This window comes from Myotis yumanensis, unplaced genomic scaffold, assembly GCF_028538775.1.
Source record: "Myotis yumanensis isolate MYYU_CA2020_CCGP unplaced genomic scaffold, mMyoYum1.0.hap1 SCAF_2, whole genome shotgun sequence".
NCBI classification, from domain to species: domain Eukaryota; kingdom Metazoa; phylum Chordata; class Mammalia; order Chiroptera; family Vespertilionidae; genus Myotis; species Myotis yumanensis.
Genome location: NW_027223753.1, coordinates 75894704 through 75917429, shown reverse-complemented (window position 1 = coordinate 75917429; position 22726 = coordinate 75894704). Strand labels below are relative to the sequence as shown.

Here is a 22726-nt window from a genome sequence, read left to right as displayed (position 1 = left end):
CTTACCTTAGGAGGTGTTATATTTTGCAGTGTAAAATGCAATTGTGATCAAGATAGCTTTTGGATACGAAGGTAACTTTGTATTTAAAGTAAATCTTTCAAAATCAGGAGATTTTGAGGTTCTTTTCTGATAGTATGCTACACCGCATAATGTACATTTTAAGAAAACTTCCTCTCATTGATCACATATTTGGTTTTGATAGATTTCCTGCACAGGCCATATGTCCAGGCTTTGTTAAAAATAAAGATCCTAAACTCTAATTTATCTTGAGTTATGAGCCATCTAATTATTTCTCTTCATCGCTGTTAGATTCTACTTCAAGCTCTAACAGTGCCTCTGAGCCATGAGAAAATTTTATACATGAGAAATATTTTGAATCCAGTAAAAAACATGGGGAGCTGAGTTGTTTTCATATGTGAGTCGGATGAAGCGAGGTCTTATATAAAGCCATAATTAAGTGACAGGCTGATGCGAGCTTTGGTGCTTGATATAATTATTTCTTTTTTCTATTTGGTGCAGTTGGAGTCAGAGGGTTGGGCACTCTGAAAGAGAGGCTCATGGAGGGCACGTCAGATCTTTTCCTTTGGTGAACGTCAAGGCAAAATTATTCAGAATGTAATCTGAAATGCATTTGATCATACGGTAGATAGTTTAATAATTCATGTCTGGCCTTATTAGCAAAGCCTTGTGTTTACTGTGCTATCACCAAAATAAGATAAAAAATCAAGGTTATAGTGATGTGCGTGTGTATGTATGTATGTGTGTTCCAGTTTAAAATATTTTCTTTGCCTTTCTAATGACAGCAATTATGCATTTGAGGTGAGAGGGGGAGGAAAAATTACATAAGGATAATGTCTGATTTATAATTGCTCATGCCCAAAAGTGATACAGAAGGGCTTGACAATACGGTGCTGTCATCATGTAACTCTGTGACAGAGGTTTTAAAATGTAAATGCCCTCTCAAAACAAATGAAAACATGTAATTGATTCCACGTTTAATTGCTGTGGCCATTAAATGCCAGCGTACCAGTAATGCTCATGGACAATGCATAGGACATTATTTACATAGACTATAAAAGCTAGGAAATACTAACATCTTCGGTTTGGAGATAATTAGGCAATCCTGGTTATATGATATTAAGATGGTCCCAATTTGAGGCATATTTAAAGAATAGTGGAGAAAGGTAGCTTGGCACCCTCACTCCCCTCGGTGCTTGCTCTCTGGCAGTGACACCGAGCACAGGACCGAGGTTGCCTGTCAATTTCAGGAAGGGAGCTGGCACATGGCCTATGATTTCAGGGCCCTGTGACACCTGCAGGTGTCGGGGACAGAAGAGCTCATTTAGAAGCTGCACTGCAAGATGGGAAGACAGGTGGCAACTCTCTTACAGAGATATCTTTTATTTGAGCAGAACCAGACCAACTGTTCCTCATTAAAACACATTTTGCAACATGTTCTAATGCGAGCAGATCACGTATGTGTGCGTATGTTCAGAGAATACTCGGGAATGTGCCATCTACAGGTCACATTTGCAAACTCTCAACAAGGCTCAGAACTGCAAGGCAGGTGTGCAGAGTGCGCCCGACCTGAGGCTGGCTCTCCTGGACAGTCCTTCTGTAGAGAAACACAAAATAACACCATTGCCTTCCTGAGGTTGTGTAGCAGAGAAAGGGGGATGTCTGTTTGGTCTTGATCTTGATAGTCATTTTAATAATTAGGTACTGCCATGATTTTTCTTATTTCTTTATATTGCATTATCAATGATAGGTTACTACCAAGGCTAACCTTAGCATGATTAAGGCCCAGCCTCTCATCCACTTCACCATTTATTCCTACTATCTCTAAACTGGGTGAGTACTTAAAGTTGGGATTTGTTCATGTGAACTATCTCCCTAGGAGGTTGGGTGGTATAAAGGAGAGAGGGATGTAGAGTATTTAGAGCACTGTGGGCACATGGTGTGTCCATAAATATGCTACTTAGAATTTTTGCATAGAGCCTGTCCTCCACTTTTCTTACTGGATCCTTATGCTTCTGGTTCTGTGGCCTTAATCTTATATATAAAGAGCCAGGGTCCGTAACGACCGAAGGCTCGACCAAACACCCGAAGTCAGTGCTGGGTTGCCGTGGTGACCCAGGACTGACTGCATCTGGTGCTGGCACAGTGATCCAGCACTGACTGCCGAGGGGGCTGCGGATCAGGCCTGGAGACAGAACTGCAGAGAGAGAGGCAGGGTCTGATCTGCAGCCTCTGTGGCAGCCGTTGATCAGCTATTGCCTCTCTCTTTCTCTCCGGGCTTCCCCAGCAGCCATGTCTCGGTTTCTCTCTAGGCCTCCTTGGGGTCTGCTAATCAGCCCTGCCTCTTTGATCAGGCCCAGAGATAGGCCCAGAGATGCTGTCTGGCATAGAAACCGACCAATCAGAACCTAATCTGGGTGAACTGCGAAGGCAGAACCTAACATGGGGGCTGAGGAGGGGTTTTAAGGGCAACAGCTGTTTGGTATAAGGTATAAGAAAGCAGTTCAATTTTTTAATGACCACTTTGGCAGTATAGTGCATATGGCTGGCTATCAGTCCAGATATAGGGATTATGTGTTTTTGTCTGCCAAGAGCATCTCCTCCTGCTGAAAAAGGCCTCCCCCGCCCCCCCTATTTAAGCAATCCTATCCTATATAATCTATCTACACTAATAAAAGGGTAATATGCTAATTAGACCAGGTCAACCGGCCATCTTCTGGACATCAAGCTTCCTTCTGGACAAAGCCATGGTAGTGGGGGCTGAGACAGAGGCCGTTAGGGGCGATCAGGCTGGCAGGGGAGGGCAGTTAGGGGTGATGAAGCAGTTAGGGGCAATCAGGCCGGCAGGGTAGGACAGTTAGGGGAGAGATCAGGAAGGCAGGGGAGGGCCGTTGGGAGCAAGATCAGGCTGGCAGGAGAGGGCAGTTGGGGGTAACCAGGGCGGCAGGGGAGGGCAGTTGGGGGCGAGATCAGGCCGGCAGGGGAGGGCAATTGGGGGCGAGATCAGGCCTGCAGGGGAGGGCAGTTGGGGCCAATCAGGCTGGCAGGGGAGCAGTTAGGCATTGATGAGGCTGGCAGGGGAATTTTTAGGGGGTGATCAGGCTGGCAGGCAGAAGTGGTTAGGGGCAATCAGGCAGGTAGGCAGGCGAGTGGTTGGGAGCCAGCAGTCCTGGATTGTGAGAGGGATGTCCGGCAGTCGGACATCCCCCAAGGGTTCCCAGATTGGAGAGGGTGCAGGCTGGGCTGAGGGACATCCCCCTGCCCAGTGCACTAATTTTGTGCACTGGGCCTCCCCCCCCCCTCTCTTTCTCTCTCTCTCTCTCTATATATATATATATACACACACTAATAAAAGACAAACATGCAAATTGACCGTACTTTCGCTATGCCTTAAGCCATGCCCACCAGCCAATCAGAGTGACTATATGCAAATTAACCCAACCAAGATGGCGGTTAATTTGCATATACTGGCTGGGAGCAAAGCGCTACAGAAGGGAGCAAAGTAGAGGCGTCGGAGGCAGGAGGGAAACCCAGCTGGGTGGCGGAGCAGGAGGGAAACCCAACCGGGCGCCGGGGAGTGGGAGGGGAAACAAACCAGCCGCGTGGCGGGGAGCGGGATCGAAGCCCGACTCAGCGGGTTTTGCTCCCTTCTCTGCTTTGCTCCAGCCGCAGGAAGCCCTATTCTTGCAGGAATCTTCCTGCAACGGGCCTCTAGTATATATATATATCTACACTAATAAAAGAGAAACATGGTAATTGGCGTACGACCGCTACCCTTCCCATTGGCTAATCAGCATATCCTTATGCAAATTAACTGTCAGCCAAGATGGCGGCCGGCAGCCAGGCAGCTGGAAGCGAACATGAGGCTTGCTTGCTCCAGTGACTGCAGACTGCAACGTTCCCCGCCTGACTTGCCGGCCTCTGAGCTGGCAGTTTGAAACATTCTAACAAATATAGGCTGGGATCTCAGAGCTGAAGTTATACATTGTTTCGATTATAGAACCGAAACAAACCAGATACCTGCTCTCAGAGCTAGAGCCAGAGCTAAAGCTGGCCCAGAATAAAATAAAAAAAAGGAGCCGTTGGGAGCTTCAGTCAACAACCGCCAGCCTGAAAGAAGCCCTCAGCCCCTCACCCAGACTGGCCAGGCACCCCAGTGGGGACCCCCACCCTGAAGGGTGTGTGACCAGCTGCAAACAGCCATCATCCCCTCATCCAGGCTGGCCAGGCACCCCAGTGGGGACCCCCACCCTGATCCAGGACACCCTTCAGGGCAAACCAGCCGGCCCCCAGGCCTCTATCCTATATAGTAAAAGGGTAATATGCCTCCCAGCACCGGGATCAGCGGAGCCGCGAGGCCTCCTGGCACCGGATCGGCGTGACAGGGGGCAGCACCCAAACCCCCTGATCGGCCCTGCTCTGTGGGTGATAGAGGGTGGCGTCCCAACCCCCTGATCCGCCCTGCTGTGTGTGTGACAGGGGGCGGTGCCCCAACTTCCCTATTGGCCCTACTCTGTGAGTGACAGAGGGGAGCTCCTCAACCCCCTGATGGTCCCTGCTCTGTGTGTGACAGGGGTGAGCTCCCCAACCCCCTGATGGGCCCTGCTCTGTGGGTGATAGGGTATGGAGCCTCAACCCCCCTGATGGGCCCTGCTCTGTGCATGACAGGGGGCAGTGCCCCAACCCTCTGATCCGCCCTGCTCTGTGACAGGGGGCGGTGCCCCAACTCCCCTGTTGGCCCTACTCTGTGAGTGAGAGGGGGGAGCTCCTCAACCCCCTGTTGGGCCCTGCTCTGTGTGTGACAGGGTATGGAGCCCCAACCCCCCTGATGGGCCCTGTTCTGTGCGTATCAGGGGGCGGCACCCCAACTCTCCAATCGGCCCTGCTCTGAGCCCGACCAGGGGCTGCATCCAGGGATTGGGCCTGCCCTCTGCCACCCGGGAGCAGGCCTAAGCCAGCAGGTCATTATCTCCCGAGGGGTCCCAGACTGGGAGAGGGCACAGGATGGGCTGATTAATCCCCTTCCCCCCCCGAGTGCACAAATTTTTGTGCACCGGGCCTCTAGTATATATATATATATGCCTTATGTATATATATGCCTAAGCGACCAAAAGACCAGTCGACTGGTTGCTTTGACGCACACTGACCACCAGGGGGCAGATGCTCAATGCAGGAGCTGCCCCTGGTGGTCAGTGTGCTCCCACAGCAGGCACACTGCTCAGCTGACTTGAGGGTGCCAGACACCGGCCTCACAGCTGCCAAGCGCAGCTGCAGCGATGCAAGCCTCTCCTGCCTCCGCAGCATTGCTAGGAAGGATGGCAGCGGCAGGCGCAGCAGGGCCGGGATGAGTGGGAGCTGCACGGTGCATCTGTCCATCCCAGGCTCAGGCTCCTCCCCGGGCCGCCCGGCTTCACACACTACTACATCACTCGGGGGATTCGGACTTTCAGTTTTGGCCTGATTCCCAGGATCGGGCCGAAACCAGCAGTCCGATATCCCCCAAGGGGTCCCAGATTGCGCAAGGGCACAGGCCAGGCTGAGGGACCCCACGGGTGCACGAATCCGTGCACCGGGCCTCTAGTACATATTATAATATGCAAACATTTTTATTTATTTATTTATTTTTGTTAATTCTCACTTGAGGATATTTCCCCCCATTGACTTTTAAAGAGAATGGAAGGGAGGGGGAGAGACAGAGAAAAACATCGATGTGAGAGAGACACATTGATTGGTTGCCTCTTGTACACACCCTGACCGGGGCTAGGGATCAAGCCTGCACCTAGGTACTAGTACATGCCCTTGACTGGGAATCAAACGTGTAACCCTTCAGTCTGAGGACCAACGCTCCAACCACTGAGAAAAATTGGCCAGGGCAACAATATGCAAATAGTTTTTATGAGAAGGAGGAGGAACTGCGGGAGAAGCCTCTTCTGAACAGCACGAATTTCTTCCATTGGAAGGCCAAGCCCATCCAGCTCCCAGAGAAGGATACTTGCAACTGTATGAGATTGTAACTGGAACGCAAAGGAAAAAGTAGAAATGCAAATATCCCTTCAGAGAACATTGATCCACCATCTCCTAGGTGCCCTCTCCTTCAGGTCCCTGTTTCTTTTGGATGAAAGAGCTATGAGTAGGACAAATACGTGTGGCCCTGGAGGACCATTTGCTCAGCAAGCAGCTACCTGGGACGGCCTACATGAGCTCAGAGAAAGGAAAAGGATTTAGCAGAAGCCCAGCGCTGGAGGCCCCCTCTTCCTCCACCAGGAAGCTTCAGGGTCACTAGCCATACAGTCACCAGGGGTAGGGGGGCCCCGTGCACCCTGCCGTGTAAACATGTAGAGCGTTAGGCTTCTGTTGGAAAGCGTTCTTTTGTGCGGCTGGTACAGCTCTGCTGAACTGAGCACACTTTCTGGTGGGATAACGAGATCATTTGGGGATCACATGTGCCATGAGTAGCAGGCAGTGATGTACCCCCGAGATGTTCATGTCCTAATCCTGGGAACCTGTGAAGGTTACCCTACCTGGCAAAAGGGATTTTGAGGATGTGTTTAAGTTAAAGATCTTGAGATTATACATGGGGTCCAATGGAAATCGTCAGGGTACTTATCAAAAAGCCAGTGCTAGTGGCCTTGAAAGTGGGGGAAACTGGGTGAGTACTTAAAGTTGGGATTGTCCTAGAAGCCAAATGGCAGACCTGGGGTTTGTGGCAATGTGTTAGAGTAGCAATACAAAGCGTGTTAGTTTGCTACTTCTCTGCTAGTAAATTGTTGTCTCCCTCCAATGATGCTGTTTTATATTTATACTGTGTATGTAGCACTGGTGATATTTGATTCTTTGTCCCATTTACCTTACAGTCTAATAAGAAATACAAGAATAGGTAAATGGCAATTCATATGGAAAGACTATTTATATATGTGTGTGTGTGTATATATATATATATATATATATATATATATATATATATATATCTCCAAGGAATATCCTTTCAATTCACCTGTCCCCTCCCCCCATGCCGGGCCCTGGGCATCCATGGGAGAGCCAAGCCAGCCCCCCTTTCAGGAGCACACTCGGGATCATGCAGGAGACAGCAAGAGACAGGCCTTGCACTACTGTTGATAGGTGCCGTGATGGGAGCCAGCCAACGGGACGCTCAGCCCGAGAGGGGTGCACCTAACCCTTCCTGCTGTGCACCAGTGGAGGGCAGCTTTCCTGCTGGGGTGTCCTTCAAGAACATAAGAACAGAAGGCAGAGGGCAGATAGTGAGTAGAGGGGAGGTGGCTGGTTCAGGTAGGGCACAGAACTGGGGCAAAGTGTTTTAGGTAGAGTTATGGGGTTACAGTGACATTTTTCTTTCCTTTGTAGTTTCCTTGACAACAGCATTACCATAATATTAGATATTGAAGAAAAAGCAGATAAAAGTGGACCCTAGCACATCTGAGAGTTGAATCCCACTTCATAGCTTGTGGAACCCAGTCTCCCCTTCTCACATCAGATGGTTTCATAAAGCGCCTTTCCAGAAGGTTCACTCACTGAGGGGCTGGGAATAAGAGGTGCTGACTTCCCAGTGGGCATAGCTTCTCCCTGTGGGCGAGTGCTATGAGGGTGGTACCCAGGACAGGGCGTTGTCATGTTGGGACTATTGATGAGTGCTGTGGTGCAAGTGTTTTCCAAGCCACACTACTGGAATGTAAAAAATAGCAGCCCTTAATTTAAACCTATATGCTGGCCAGCATGGCTCAGTGGTTGAGCATTGACCTATGAACCAGGAGGTCATGGTTCGATTCCCGTTCAGGGCACAATCCCCATTGTGGGGTGTGCAGGAGGCAGCCAATCAATGATTCTCATCACTGATGTTTATCTCTCTCTCCCTCTCTGAAATCAATAAAAGTATATTTTAAACCTATATTCCAGGTTCTCTGCCTGGGCTCTGGGCATGTCATTTCTGAGCCTTTCAACAACATCTTAAGGTACATATTGGTCTCCTTACTTCACAGAGGAGCTGGTTAGGGTTAGAGAGTTTAAACCACTTGCCCAAGGTCACAAGGCTGATGAAGGTCTGAACTTGGGCTCAGTTTCTGGTCTGCTCATTCATTATGCTGTGTGCCTCCTGATGGTATGTTTAAGGGACAAATATAGCTTAAATCAATGAATCACATTTGAAAAACAAATAAAATAGTGACTTTGCAATTGTGTTAAAGGAATGTCTGCAGTTTACATATTCCATGAGAACCACAAGATACCTTATTTGAGTTTTAAATGTTTAAGACACTCTCTCATTTGATTCCCATACAACCCATTGATGTGCAAATACTAACAGCATCTCCATTTTACAGGTGATTTTGTATGGCAGCAAAGAGAGGATAAGGGTTAGGGTTGGGGTAGGGTTAGGGTTCGAGTTAAAGCCCAGAGCCCAGGCACTTAGGATTCCTAGAACTGGTCCCAGTTGTGCCTGTGGGTGTTACATGTGCTCAGGGTAAAAAGCCTGTCTTTCCCTTCCCCAACAATAAGTATGTAACTGTTAGAGAAGGGGCAATAATTAGAGATGGACTTTTGTTACCATCTAACCAGACTAAGCTTTCTCCACTGTCTTCATTTATCTTTAATTGATTGAAATCTGATCCCTACAGTTTCTGAACATGAAAGTTTTTTTTGGTTTATATACTTGGTTCTACTGTAACACATCAACAAAATGAAAAGGCAACGTACTAAATGGGAGAAAATATTTGCAAATTATATATCTGATATCTAATAAGGGGTTAATATCCAAAATACATAAAGAACTCATACAATTCAATAGCAAAAAAAAAAAAAAATGAACAGAGGCTCCGAATAGACATTTTTCCAAAGAAGACATATAGATGGCTAGCAGGTACATAAAACGATGCTCAACATCACTATCCTCAGGGAAATGCAAATCAGACAACAGGAAGGTATCACCTTACACCTGTCAGAATCACTATTCTTAAAAAGACAAGACGTAAGTGTTGGCAAGGATGTGGATAAGGGAACCCTTGTGCACTGTTGGTAGGAATGTAAATTGGTCCAGCCACTGTGGAAAGAGGTATGGAAGTTCCTTACAAAATTCAAAATAGAACTACTATGTGATCCAGCTATTCCACTTATAGGAATATTTCCAAATATTCAAAAACACTAACTCAAAAGGATATATGCACTGAAACTTCTCATCACAAGACAAATAAATGTATGACTCGGCATGGTGATAGATGTTAAGTGGTCTTACAGTGGTGGTCATTCACGGTGTATACAGACTTCGAGCATTAGGCTGTACACCTGAAACTAAGACAAGATTATATGTCAGTTATATCTCAATGTGTGTTTTTTTGTTTTTGTTTTTTTAAAGTTCCTTCTTGGGACCCATTACTTGATTGATAGCATAATGGGGCTTCCTTTGCATTTTAAAATTATTTTCTCCTGTGTCTCTCTCTTTCTAGGAATTCAGAAGCAGGCGTGGGGGTCCCCTGAGCTCCATGTCCCAGCGCGACTCTGTGGGTTCCAGAGTGGAGCTGTGGCTGCGAAGCCTCCGTCAGGACGGAGCACTGACGGTGTCTGTGGGCCTCGCCCTCTTTGCTCTTCTTTTGGCTCTTTTTGTCAAGCTCTATAATTAAAACACAACTAAATGAAGCATCTGCGAAGAAGAATAAATTCCTAATTAAAGTCTTCAGTGAACAGGAAGCAACCACATCAGTTCTCAAAGGGCAGTCATTTATACTGGCCTCCTGGCCGCCTTTTAGCCACACTTTTTGATGAAGCTCACCCTGTCTCACGTGGAGTGGGGCCCACTGGTTATTTGAGCTCAAACTTCATAACAGCTGCCGTAGCCTGTCTTTCACATTAAGCTCCTTTTGGTTTATTTTTAGCAAGAAATGCAAGTGGCTGCATCGTCTTTAAATCGTCAATCTTCAGGTCAGAACCTGACATACAGGAGTGGGCCTGGTCACCTCTTCCTCATGTGGGAAGACTTTTCAACCTTGAATAAACATTTTTAAATGCATCTCCTTCTTTATGCTTTGTCCGGAGTCCTGATGCTACAGACATCTTATTTCTCGCAGCAGATGTGTTCCTGAAAAGTTTATAGCAAAGCCTACTTTTGGACCTTCAATCCTTTCGGAATGTGTGGGGGAGGGGGGTGGTGGACGACTCTGCCACTGAAAGGACTCTCAGCAGCGGGGGAGAAGTGAGGAAGTACCAGTTCCTTAGCGCCCATGCACTTTCAAAAACGGGATTAGTCCGGTTCACACTGTGCCCCTTTTCGGGCATTTTTGCTTGATTGCATCAGAGGTTTATTTCTACCTGCCATCGTTGGCCTTTACTGAAGGAAGTGGCTTCTTTCATAATGAAAGGAATTGGCGTAATAAGAAATCATCAGAATTTGAAGAACCTATTTGGATTGTATCAGCACAGGGAAATCAGGTGCCCTGTGGTTACCATAGGACATTTTTCCTCTTTAAACCCACACCCTTGTTCAGCTCTTCCCTTTATCACAAAATGTTTCAGCCTTTTATGTGTCTTGTAAGGAATCCGAATTAAGATTTAATTATGTCATCAGTTGGTGAGTTTGCACATTTCTCCCGAAACTGATATGTGAGTCTAAGAAGAAATCACATTTAAAAAACAAAGTCTTGGGGGGTGGGGAGTGTAGGGGGCCTAATATGTGGTGACAGTGACAGAAGATTTGACTTTGGGTGGTGGGCACACGGTGCAGTATACAGATCTTGTAACACAGAGATCCACATCTGAAACCTATATGCTCCTATTGACCAATGTCACCCCAATTAATTTAATATGCCTGCCAAGATGAAGTCCCCTTCAGGTGGGGTCCCCAAGTAAGCCTGAGGAGCAGAGTCCCTGTCAGCGTGTGTAGAACAAGAAGGCGCTCAGTTGTGTTAAGCCACTGAGATTTGGGAGTTATAACCTAGCCTATCCTGATTCATACAGAGTCCGTCACCATAGGACAGTTGACCTGCACTTTGTAAATATAGCTGCTGTTGTGCCTCACATTGTCTTTTCATGTTTTCTCTTAGGGTCAAAATCCTTTTGTAACCCCTCCCTCCCTCCCTCCCTCCCTCCCTCCCTCCCTCCCTCCCTCCCTCCCTCCCTTCCTTCCTTCCTTCCTTCCTTCCTTCCTTCCTTCCTTCCTTCCTTCCTTTCTTCGTGGCCCTCTCTGTCTAAAAGGAAAGTTATAAAGAGGTCTGTCTCAGGCTGCTATAATAATGCCATAGAGTGGGTGGCTTATAAATAGTAGATATTTCTCACAGTTCTGGAGGCTGGGAAATCCAGGATCAAGGTGCCAGCAGATGTGGTGCATTGTGATTCATGGATGCTGTTTTCTGGCTGCATCTGCACATGGTGGAAGGGGCAGGGGAGCTCTCTGGGTCTCTTCTTATAAAGGGACTAACCCCATTCAGGAGGGTTCCACCCACATGACCTAATCACCACCTGAAGGCCCCACCTCCCACCATCATATTGGGACTTGGGTTTCAACATATGAATTGGGGGTGGGGGAACACAAACATTCAATCTACAGCAAAATATTTTTCAGTACTTTGGCCCATTTTGTTTCTAACGGTAAACTCTTAGAGGAAAACATACAGATGAAAATGTACATAAATCATAGGGGACAGCTTGATGGATTTTCAAAAAGTAAATACACATAACCAGCCCCAGTAGACTCCCCATGCACCTTCCCAGACACTAATTCTGCCCCAAAAAGGTAACCATTACCCATATTTATAATACCATAGATTGTATGGTATGGGGTAGGGGGGTCCCTGTTCATGAACTTTATATAAATGGCACCATAAGCATGTACTATTCCCTGTCTGCCATTACCCAACATTACTTGTGAGTTGCATCCAGGTTGTTGTATGTAGCAGTATCACTTGCGTTGCTGAATAGAATTCTACTGTATGAACATACCACATTGTATTTAGCCATCCTACAGGTGGGTTGTTTCTAATTTTCCGGCTATCATGAATAGTGCTGCTCTAAACTTGTGTTTTGGTGCACATGTGTAATCACTTGTGTGCTGAACATATATCCAGAACTCAGATTGCTTAGTTGGGTCATATGCATATGCTCAGCTTTAGTAAATACTGTCAAGTGGTTTTCTTGGTTGGTTGTACCAATTTACATTCCCACCAGCAGAGTTCTGGATGCAATCCATTTATTGACATGAACTCCACCATTCTCCCCACTACTACTTCTCTCTGTACCCTTGCCATTTTTTGGCAGACCTTACCTCTGCCTTCTCCTACCTGTGGGTTGGCCCTATCTATACTAATAAAAGGGTAACATGCTAATTAGACCAGATGTCTTCCATACATACTTCCGGACAAAGCCACGGTGGTGGGAGCCGAGGCAGAGGTGGTTAGGAGCAATCAGGCCAGCAGTGGAGGAGAGCAGTTAGGGGCCAACAGGCCGGCGGGGAAGAGCAGTTGGGGGCAATCAGGCCGGCTGGGGAGAGTAGTGATCAGGCCTGCCAGGGAGAGCAGTTGAAGGTGATCAGGCAGGCAGGCAGGTGAGCGGTTAGGAGCCAGTGGTCCTGGATTGTGAGAGGGATGTCCGGCTGCCGGTTTAGGCCCGATCTCTGCAGCAGTCAGACATACCCCGAGGGGTCCAGGATTGGAGAGGGTGCAGGATGGGCTGAGAGACCCCCCTACCCCATGCACAAATTTTGTGCACCAGCCTCTAGTAGTAATAATAATATTGAAAACTATCTAGCCCTTAAATGTGCCAGATATTATGAAGTGCACTTTACAAGTGTTAATCAGTCCCAAATAAAAAACAACTTTGGGATAAGTATTATTATTCCTATTTTACTGAAAAAAAAAATCTAAAATTCACAAGATTAAGTAACTTCCAAGGGACTCAGAGCTACTAAGTTATAGAGACAGAACTTGAACACAGCCTGACTCTAAAGCCCATGTTTCTACACTGTCCACTCGTTCTGCTCCCCTGTACCCTGTCTTCCACCTGAGCTTGACTGAACCAACAGAGCTGTATCTGGGAGGGACTGTGTGGATGCCTGGATTCTGGGCAGCTCTGTCCTTCTCTCAGTGTTGTGTTGCTCCAAGAATGTGTGTGTACTGAATGCACTTAATAAAGATTTATTAATCAAGTTTTGCCTTCCTCCCTCCCTCCCTCCCTTCCCTTCTCACTTTCCCTCTCCCTCCCTTTTTCTTTCTGTCTTCTTTATCAAATGTGAGATAGTCAATAGGAGAATGTAAAGAATTCTTTTCTAAAAACTTTTTTGCTGGGAAAATGTGTCTACAAACATCAGATTTCCATATGTTGTTCAGTCAAAACATATGCTTTTCTACTGACTTCATTTCTGGTTGAAATTTCAGTATATATTATGTCATGAAGAGAGAATTTGAGTTATAAATGGAGCTTCAAGAGGTTTTATAATTATTAAACTAGAAAAAAATGGAGAAAAGAAGAGAAGGGCAGGAAAGAAGAAAAAGGAAAAGAAAAAAGATATTCTTAAGACTTGCTTGGCACCCGAGGCACCCGAGGCACCCGAGGGTGCTGCAGTGCACTCACAGGAATGCCATCGATATCTTAAATGTTCAAGATCAGCACAGCAACATCTGTTAGATTCATGCAAACTACTACTAGCTCAAAATAGTTCATAATTTCAACATTAGAATTCACAACATTTTTTGTTGATGCCCTGTGTTTGTGAGTGGATTTTCAGCAGTTGCTTTGATGTATCAAGTGAAAATGGATGTGGAACAAGACATGAAGGTGATCTTATTCCAAGATTTGAGAGTTGTGCAGGGCCCAACAGATGCACAGTTTCTATTAATAAGTAATGACAATTTTAGACTGAAATAAAATATTTTTTTCAAATTACATGTATTACTTTTTAAAACTTTTTATGAGATAAGAGGACATACATATTAATTAAGTTGTTAGGGCCTGCCTACTTAATGAACAGAATGGGTAGCTGTTTTGGCCTTGGGGTGCCATGAATCAAGAAAACTTGAGAACTTCTACTTTATGATACAACCTAATTTAGAGAATTCATGCCAAACTTTGATAAATTTGTACTTGCCTTACCACAGAGCTTGGTTTTTATGGTGTTCAAACCATAAATTTGGGTTAAGGAACTGTGAAGGCGCTAAGGACCTGATTCAACTGGATTCATATTTCAGTTGTTTCCAATACAAATTTGAGGTAGATAGGGAAAAAGCATGAGATTTTTGACATCAGCAAAGGTTTGGTTTCAATGGCAGCCAGGCCACTTTCTCTTTCTCATCTGTAAAATAAGGGCATGATTCCATTGCAGGATCGTTGGAAGACTAAATCAGCTTATCATATGTCAAGTCCTGTGTCTTTGGCACACATCATTTCTCCCCTTTTCATATTTACTTTAGCCATTTAAGCCTGGAAACCAATTCTACAAATAAAGTTAGGTGTTTTAAATTCTGATATTAGCACATGACTACCAAAAAGAATTATATATATGAAATAAAAAGATTCCTGCTTCAAGGACTTAGAGTCTAATTCTAACAAATGCAGCAAAGGAAGAAAAATTCAAAGAAAATAGATTGCAGCTGTATTTGAGGAGACCAAATTAATGAATGGCATAGAGCAGATTTGGGTGGCCGATCTTAGATCAAGAAGGAGGTTTTCCATGCCCAAAGATGAAAAGAGCAAATAGATTAATAGGCAGGCCTAGAAGTCATGCCCTCCCCCATCCTGCCTTGGGGGTAAAAGGAAATGCAGACATTATTATTCTTCATTAGTTTTCTGTCAATTACTTCCTACCAGTACTATTTCCTAGAGTTCTATAGCCAAAATACCCCAACTGTGGACTGTGTAGTAGTTAAATCAAAGGGTTTCATTTGGTCTCTATGGTCTTCCTAGTTTATGGGCATCTGAATGCATTTATGTGTACTGATGAGGAAAGTGCCCAGAACAAATAAATATATGAATATATATATATATATATATATATATATATATATATGAAAAAAACTTAGATCAAAGTAAAGGAAAAGTTCAAGTTAGAGGCCTAAAGAGCTAGGAATTTTACTTTTGGGTTTATCTCATCTGCTTTTAATATGTCTAATTAATCATAACAACTATAGATGTTATCCCAGACTGTCTGATTCCAAGGTTTAAGCTCTTAACTTCTGTTTTTACCCCCAATTTCCATGAAGAGGAATAAAATGCATGTGGTTTTTAAACAGACCAAAAGCTTTTCAAATACTGTAGCTATAAAGCATGTTGTTCATTTATGACTCATTTTACTTGGACTTCACCTTTGTGAACTAAAACATACCATTCACATAAGTAAAGAGCCTAATTATAATCTGCAGCTCCATCTTAAGTTGAGTGTTATCTCCCGCAAAGAGTCACTTTGGAATGTCTGTGGTGACAATCCTGAAAGTAATTCCTCTTGCAATCCTGTGAATCTTTGCCCTTACAGGAGGAATTTGTGTGATAATCTCTACTCTTAGAGGTGTAATTTGTTTTGAAATTACCAGAAGTAATTTAACCATATCTGGTGAGTGAAGCATAACATTAAACTAGGTGTATTGGTAGGGATCCCCAGGAAAATTCTTTTGTCGAGCTTGGTCCTTTTAAGAAAATGCCTTGCAGCAAGACCTTCTTCCCTTAAACACTAGACTTTTCCCTAAACAGTATGAACAAAGAAAAGTCCTGGAACAGATGGCTTCCAGGTGAATTCTGCAAAACATTTAAAGAATAATAAACATCAGTCCTTTTCAAACTCTCAAAAAATTGAAGAGGGAGGGACACTTCCTAACTCATTCTATTAGGCCTGATATCAGAGCCAGATAAATATACTGGTACTACAAGAAAAAATTAGAAACCAAATATTCTATATGAGCGTAAATGAAAAATACATAACAAATTATTAGCAAATTGATTTCAAAAGCATATTAAAATAATTATCAACCATGACCAAGTGGGATTTATCACAGGAATTCAAGGCTGGTTCAACATAAAACCAACATAATACAAACACATTGATAGAATGAAGGGGGGAAAGTGTGATTACCTCAATTGATACAGCAAAGGCATTTGACAAAATCAAACAACCTTTCATGAAAAATAAAATAGGAACAGAGGGGAAATTCCTCAACACAATAAAGGGTATTTATGAAAAACCCACAGCTAATACCATATTCAAGAAGTGAGAGGCTGGATGTTTATTCCCTAAGATCAGGAACAAGGCAAAGATGCTTGCTCTTACTGCTACTATTTGACATTATATTGAAAATTCTAGTGAGAACTTTTAACCAAGAAAAAGAAATAAAAGGCATCCAAATTGGAAATGAAGTAAAATTATACTTGCAGATGGCATGGTCTGAGAGAGACCCAGTTACAAAGAACTCATAAGAAAGCTACTAAAGCTAATAAATTCAGCAAAATTGATTATAAGATCAACACACAAAAATCAGGTGTGTGAACTGATCAAAAAAATGAACAATCAAAAAAATTTCAGAAAGCAATTTTATTTACAATACCATCTAAAATAATTAATATTGAGGAATAAGGCTAACAAAAGGACTGAAAGACTCATATGCTCAAAATTACAAAATCTTGGTTAAAGAAATTTTAAAATACTTAAATAAAAAGGTGTCTCATGTTCATGGATAGGAAGACTTAACATTGTTAAAATGTCGATACTACCCAACGCAAACTACTGATTCAACACAATCTCTATTGAAACAGCCTTTTCCACAAAAGTGGAAAAGCCAACCCTCAAATTTATATGGAATCGCAAGGGACCCAAAATAGAAGAAAGTGGAAAGGCTCCCAAACACTTCCCAAGGTCAAAATGTACAAGACTACAATAATTAAAACAATGTGGTACCGGCATAAGAATAGACATAAAGACTAACAGAAAAGAATAGAAATTCCAGAAATAAATATTCACATATAATCATTTTATTTTTTTCATTTTAAAAAATATTTATCTTTATTGTTGAGAGTATTACAAATGCCCCCCATTTCCTCCCCATTACCCCTTTCACCCAGCTCCCACCCCACCCTAGGCCTTCACTGCACTATTGTCTGTGTCCATGGGTTATGCATATCCTATCTAATAAAAGAGAAACTTGGTAATTAGCCATACCTCCGCTACCCTTCCCATTGGCTAATCAGGGCGATATGCAAATTAACTGCCAGCCAAGATGGCGGCCGGCAGCCAGGCACTGAAGCAAAGAGGAGGCTTGCTTGCTCCAGTGATGGAGGAAGCCAACGTTCCCCGCCTGCCGCTGCTGGCCTCTGAGCTTGCAGTTTGAAACATTGTTACAAATATAGAAGCTAAACAAAACCCCAGAAACCTGCTTTCAGCCAGCCGGGATCTCAGAGCTGGAGTTGAAACAGTGTTTTGATTATAGAACCCAAACAAACCAGATACCTGTTTTCAGCAGCCGAGGCCTCAGAACTGGAGCCAAGCCTCAGAGCTAAAGCTGGCCCAGAATAAAAAAAAAGAAAAAAGAAAAAAAGGAGCAGTTGGGAGCTTCAGTCACCCACCAGCCTGAAAATGGCCCTCAGCCAGACTGGCCAGGCACCTCAGTGGGGACCCCCACCCTGAAGGGTGTGTGACCAGCTGCAAACAGCCATCAGCCCCTCACCCAGGCTGGCCAGGCACCCAAGCGGGACCCCCACCCTGATCCAGGACACCCTTCAGGGCAAACCAGCCAGCCCCCACCTGTGCACCAGACCTCTATCCTATATAGTAAAAGGGTAATATGCCTCCCGGCACGGGGATCAGCGGAGCCACAAGGCCTCCCAGCTCTGGGATCAGAGGAGCCGCGAGGCCTCCCGGCACGGGGATCAGCGTGACAGGAGGCAGCGCCCAAACCCCCTGATTGCCCTGTGGCTCTGTGTGTGACAGGGGGCGGGGCCACAACCTCCTTATCCGCCCTGCTCTGTTCGTGACAGGGGAAGGCACCCCAACCCTCTGATCAGCCCTGCTCTGTGCCTGATAGGGGGGAGCTCCCCAACCCCCTGATCGCCCTGCGGCTCTGTGTGTGACAGGGTGTGGAGCCCCAACCCCCTGATCGGCCTTGCTCTGTGGGTGATAGAGGGCAGTGCCCCAACCTCCTGATCCACCCTGCTCTGTGTGTGACAGGGGGCAGTGCCCCAACTCCCCTATCGGCCCTACTCTGTGAGTGACAGGGGGGAGCTCCTCAACCCCCTGATCGACCCTGCTCTGTGTGTGACAGGGTGCGGAGCCCCAAACCCCTGATCGGCCCTGCTCTGTGAGTGACAGGGAGTGGCGCCGCCACCTCCCCATCAACCCTGTCTTGAGTGTGACAGGGGGCGGTGCCCCAACCCTCCAATTGGCCCTACCCTGATCGTGACTATGGGTGGCATCGCAACCTCCCAATCCGCCCTGCTCTGTGCATGACAAGGGGCGGCGCCCCAACCCCCCAATTGGCCCTACCCTGAGCGTGACTGAGGGTGGCATCACAACCTCCCGATCTGCCCTGCTCTGTGCATGACAAGGGGCAGCGCCCCAACTCCCCAATCGGCCCTGCTCTGAGCCTGACCAGGGGCTGCACCTAGGGATTCGGCCTGCCCTCTGCCACCTGGGAGCAGGCCTAAGCCAGCAGGTCGTTATCTCCTGAGGGGTCCCAGACTGCGAGAGGGCACAGGCCGGGCTGAGGGACCCCCCCTCCCTGAGTGCACAAATTTTTGTGCACCGGGCCTCTAGTATATATATAAGTTCTTTGGTTAATCTCTTCCCTCGCCCCCTTCCCCTTTTCCTCTGAGATTCATCAGTCTAGACCTATGTCTCTAGACCTATTTTGTTAGTCAATTTATTTTGTTCATTGGATTTCACAGATAAGTGAGATCATGTGGTATTTGTCTTTCTCTGACTGCTTATTTTGCTTAGCATAATATTCTCCAGACCTCTCCATGCTGTCTCAAAAGGTAAATGATCCTTCTTTTTTACAGCTGCATAGTATTCCACCATGTAAATGTACCTTATCTTTTTTTATTCACTCATTTACAGATGGAACTCAGGCTGTTTCTAGATTTTAGCTATTGTAAATAATGCTGCTACCAACATAGGGGTGCATATATTATTTCTGATTGGTGTTTCAGTAGTCTTAAGATACATTCCTAGAAGTGGGACCACTGGGTCAAACAATGCCAAACCAAGACTATTCAAAGCAAAAAGACAGTCTTTTTAACTAATAGTGTTGGGAAAACTGGATATCCACTTACAAAAAGATAAAGTTGGACCCTTACCTTACATCACATAAAAATTAACTTGAAATAGATAAAATACCTAAGTAAACTTGAGATCTAAAATTATAAACCTCTTAGAAGAAAACATTGTGGAAAGTGTTCACAACATTGGATTTGACAACAATTTCATAGATGTGACACCAAAAGTACAGGCAGCAAAAGAAAAATATAAATAAATGGAACTTCATTAAAATTAAGGACTTTGTGTAGAAAGGACAACCTCAAGAAAGCAAAAATACATAATGCAAGAAAATATTTGCAATTTGTATCTCTAACAAGAGATTAATATCAGAATATACAGGAGTGGGCAAAAGGTTTGCAGTTATTTGTATGGAAAACAATTCAATAGTTAATAAATAATACAAGAATTAACTCTGTGTTTTGCATGCTCACAACTGTAAGCCCACTTAGCCCACCCATATAAAGGACTCTTATAACTCCACAACCCAAAAACAAACGAGCCAATTTAAAAATGTCTAAAGGACTTTATTAGACATTTCTTCAAAGATACACACATGGCCAAAAAGCATATGAAAAGATGCTCAACATTATTATTCATTTGGGACATGCAAATCAAATCACAGTGAGATATTACTTCACACCCATTAGGATGTCTGCCATAAATAAAAATCAGAATGTAACAGAAATAGATGTTGACGAGGATGTGAAGTTGGAACCCTTATACATTGTTGGTGAAAATGTAAAACGGTGCAGCCACTGTGGAAAATAGTTTGGCAGTTCTTCAAAATTTAAGCCTACCATATGGCTCAGCAATTTTACTCCTAGTTATATACCACAAAAGAAAGAAAGGAAGAAAGGAAGGAAGGAAGGAAGGAAGGAAGGAAGGAAGGAAGGAAGCAAGCAAGCAAGCAGGAAGGGACTTGAATGGACATCTGTACACCAACATTCACAGCAGCATTATTCACAATAGCCACAAGGTGGAAACAACCTAAATGTCAATTTATGGAAGAATGCATATATAAAGTGTAGTACATATTTACAATAGAATATTACTCAGCCTTAAAAAGGAGTGAAGCTCTGGTACATGCTACAATGTGGATGAATTTTGAAAACACTATGCTTCATAAAATATGCCATACATAGAAAGACAAATATGGAATGATACCTCCTGTATGAGGTACCTAGAATAGACAAGTTTACAGAGAGAGAAAGTAGAATAGGGGTTACCTGGAGCTGAGGAGGAGGAACGGGGTAGTTATTTTTTTAATGGGTACAGTTTATGTTAGATATGATAAAAAGGTTTTATGTATAGATAATGGTGATGGTTACATAACATTGTAAATGTATTTGATGCTACTGTACTTTATACTTCCAAATGGTTAAGATGATAAATGTTATGTTATGCATATTTTACCAAAATAAAAAAGTCATTATAGTATAGTATAGAATTGCATGGTGGATTTTTTAAAAATATATTTTATAGATTTTTTACAGAGAGGAAGGGAGAGGGATAGAGAGTTAGAAACATCCATGAGAGAGAAACATGGATCAGCTGCCTCCTGCACACCCCCTACTGGGGATGTGCCCGCAACCAAGGTACATGCCCTTGACCGGAATTGAACCTGGGACTCTTCAGTCCACAGGCCGACACTCTAGCCACTGAGCCAAACTGGTCAGGGCTGCATGGTGGATTTGAGGAACAGTGTAGCTAGAGTGAAGGATCTATAAGAGAAGTAACTGGAAATTAGACTAAGAAATAAGCTCAGGCCATATTGTGAAAGGTTTTGATGCCACTCTGAGGAATGGAGACTTTCTTTATTGTTCTAAAGAGGCTTCTTAACTCCTCAGGCCCTGAAGAGGTTCCTGCCTGGAAAGATAAGCAGTGACTCTGTGGAGATGGCTCTTCTCCTTTTGATGCTCCAGACCCAGGGGCTCCCCTCACCTTCCCCTAAACTGACACTTTTGGAAACATACAATGTAGTAATCACTTTCTCGGGAACCGTGAAGCAAGTTTCCGGGAGAGTTAAATCTCTGCCCTTGCATCTGAGTTTTTAAATGCTGCCAAGCTTGTAAATCTGTCCATTTCCGGGAGAGCTGTTAGCAAGCCTCAGCGTAGCCAGCTGGTGGTGGTTTTTGTCATTTTGTTACTGACACGAGTATTGCCGATACTGAGGGTTTGTTTTACAGTTGTTGCTGTAACATAACTAAGACCCGATGTGTGGATCCCCATCATTACTTTAATTAAGAAAGTGCTTCAGTAGGAGTCAAGCTCCTATCTATATAGTTCAGCATCTTTGATCCTTAATCTTTGCTTTGTCACGTTCACACTGAGTAGATTCTGGGGACCTAGCAACCCTCCATCCCCCTGCACCTGCTACCTTCCCTGCTTATCGGCTGCAATTCAAATGAGTGGCTCAGCTTTCTGACTTTGATCTCCTGTATCTCAGATTCTATTAATACACCTGTTCAGTTAAGAATTGGTATGCTCAAAAAAAAAAAAAAAAAAAAGAATTGGTGTGCTCTATTCTTGATGAATGGTTTTGAAACTTAACCAAAAAGCCACCAGGGATAATTATCCCAGGCCTGATCTTAGAGAGCAGATGCTACCAGCTTTTTGTTTTTAATGTCCGTTGGTGGGTTTATTTTGTGGATTTGTTTGTTTGATTATTTATTTATTTTGGTGTTTTTTAGCCAGTGTGATTTCTGCCACCTTCCCTGGTTGAGATGAAAGGGGAGGGCTTCTGCTGCTCAAGAACTGATTCATGATCCACTATCCTCGACTCCAAACTTCACAGGACAACTCTAACGTCCTGACTATTGGCTCATTGAGGTGTTAAAACTTGTCATGCCTACAAGACCAGAAAAGCCAGACTTTAATTTGGTCTCAACATTATGTTTTGAGCCCCAGTAAGTAAACCTGACATAGCCTAGTCTCTCACCCGGGAAACAATGGAGGACAGTCAATATCCTGTCTCATTGGGTCCCATATCCAAGGGTAAAATCAGAGTCAAACATAACCCAAAGATGGAGCTTATGGAGTCTGCTCCCATCTAGAGAGAGTAAAGGATCTTTTAAAATATACTTTTTAGCTCACAGCCAACATCATACTCAATGGACAAAAACTAACACCATTTCCCCTAAGAACAGGAACAAGACAGGGATGCCCACTCTCACCACTCCTGTTCAACATAGTCCTGGAAGTATTAGCCATTGCAATTAGACAAGAAGAAGAAATAAAAGGCATCCAAATCGGAAAAGAGGAAGTGAAACTGTCCTTATTTGCAGACGACATGATATTATACATACAAAACCCTAGAGACTCCATCAAAAAACTACTAGACTTAATACATGAATTTGGCAATGTAGCAGGATACAAAATTAACCCCAAGAAATCTGAGGCATTTCTATACACCAATAGTGAACTTGCAGAAAGAGAGATTATAAAAACAATCCCATTTACCATCGCACCAAAAAAATTAAGATA

At 44.3% G+C, this 22726-nt stretch overlaps 1 protein-coding gene across 4 annotated transcripts in view; it reads left to right on the top strand.

Annotated features, from left to right (window-relative positions):
• CDKAL1 (CDK5 regulatory subunit associated protein 1 like 1) overlaps window positions 1–10030 on the top strand; it is a 643254-nt gene extending 633224 nt beyond the window's left edge. For all 4 annotated transcript variants that reach the window (XM_070405653.1, XM_070405651.1, XM_070405652.1 and 1 more), the window contains one exon: window positions 9471–10030. In XM_070405653.1, coding sequence (XP_070261754.1) covers window positions 9471–9644 — 174 coding nt within the window. In that variant the 3' untranslated portion in view covers window positions 9645–10030. The remainder of the gene's footprint in view (window positions 1–9470) is intronic.
• The last annotated feature ends 12696 nt before the right edge of the window (window positions 10031–22726 follow it).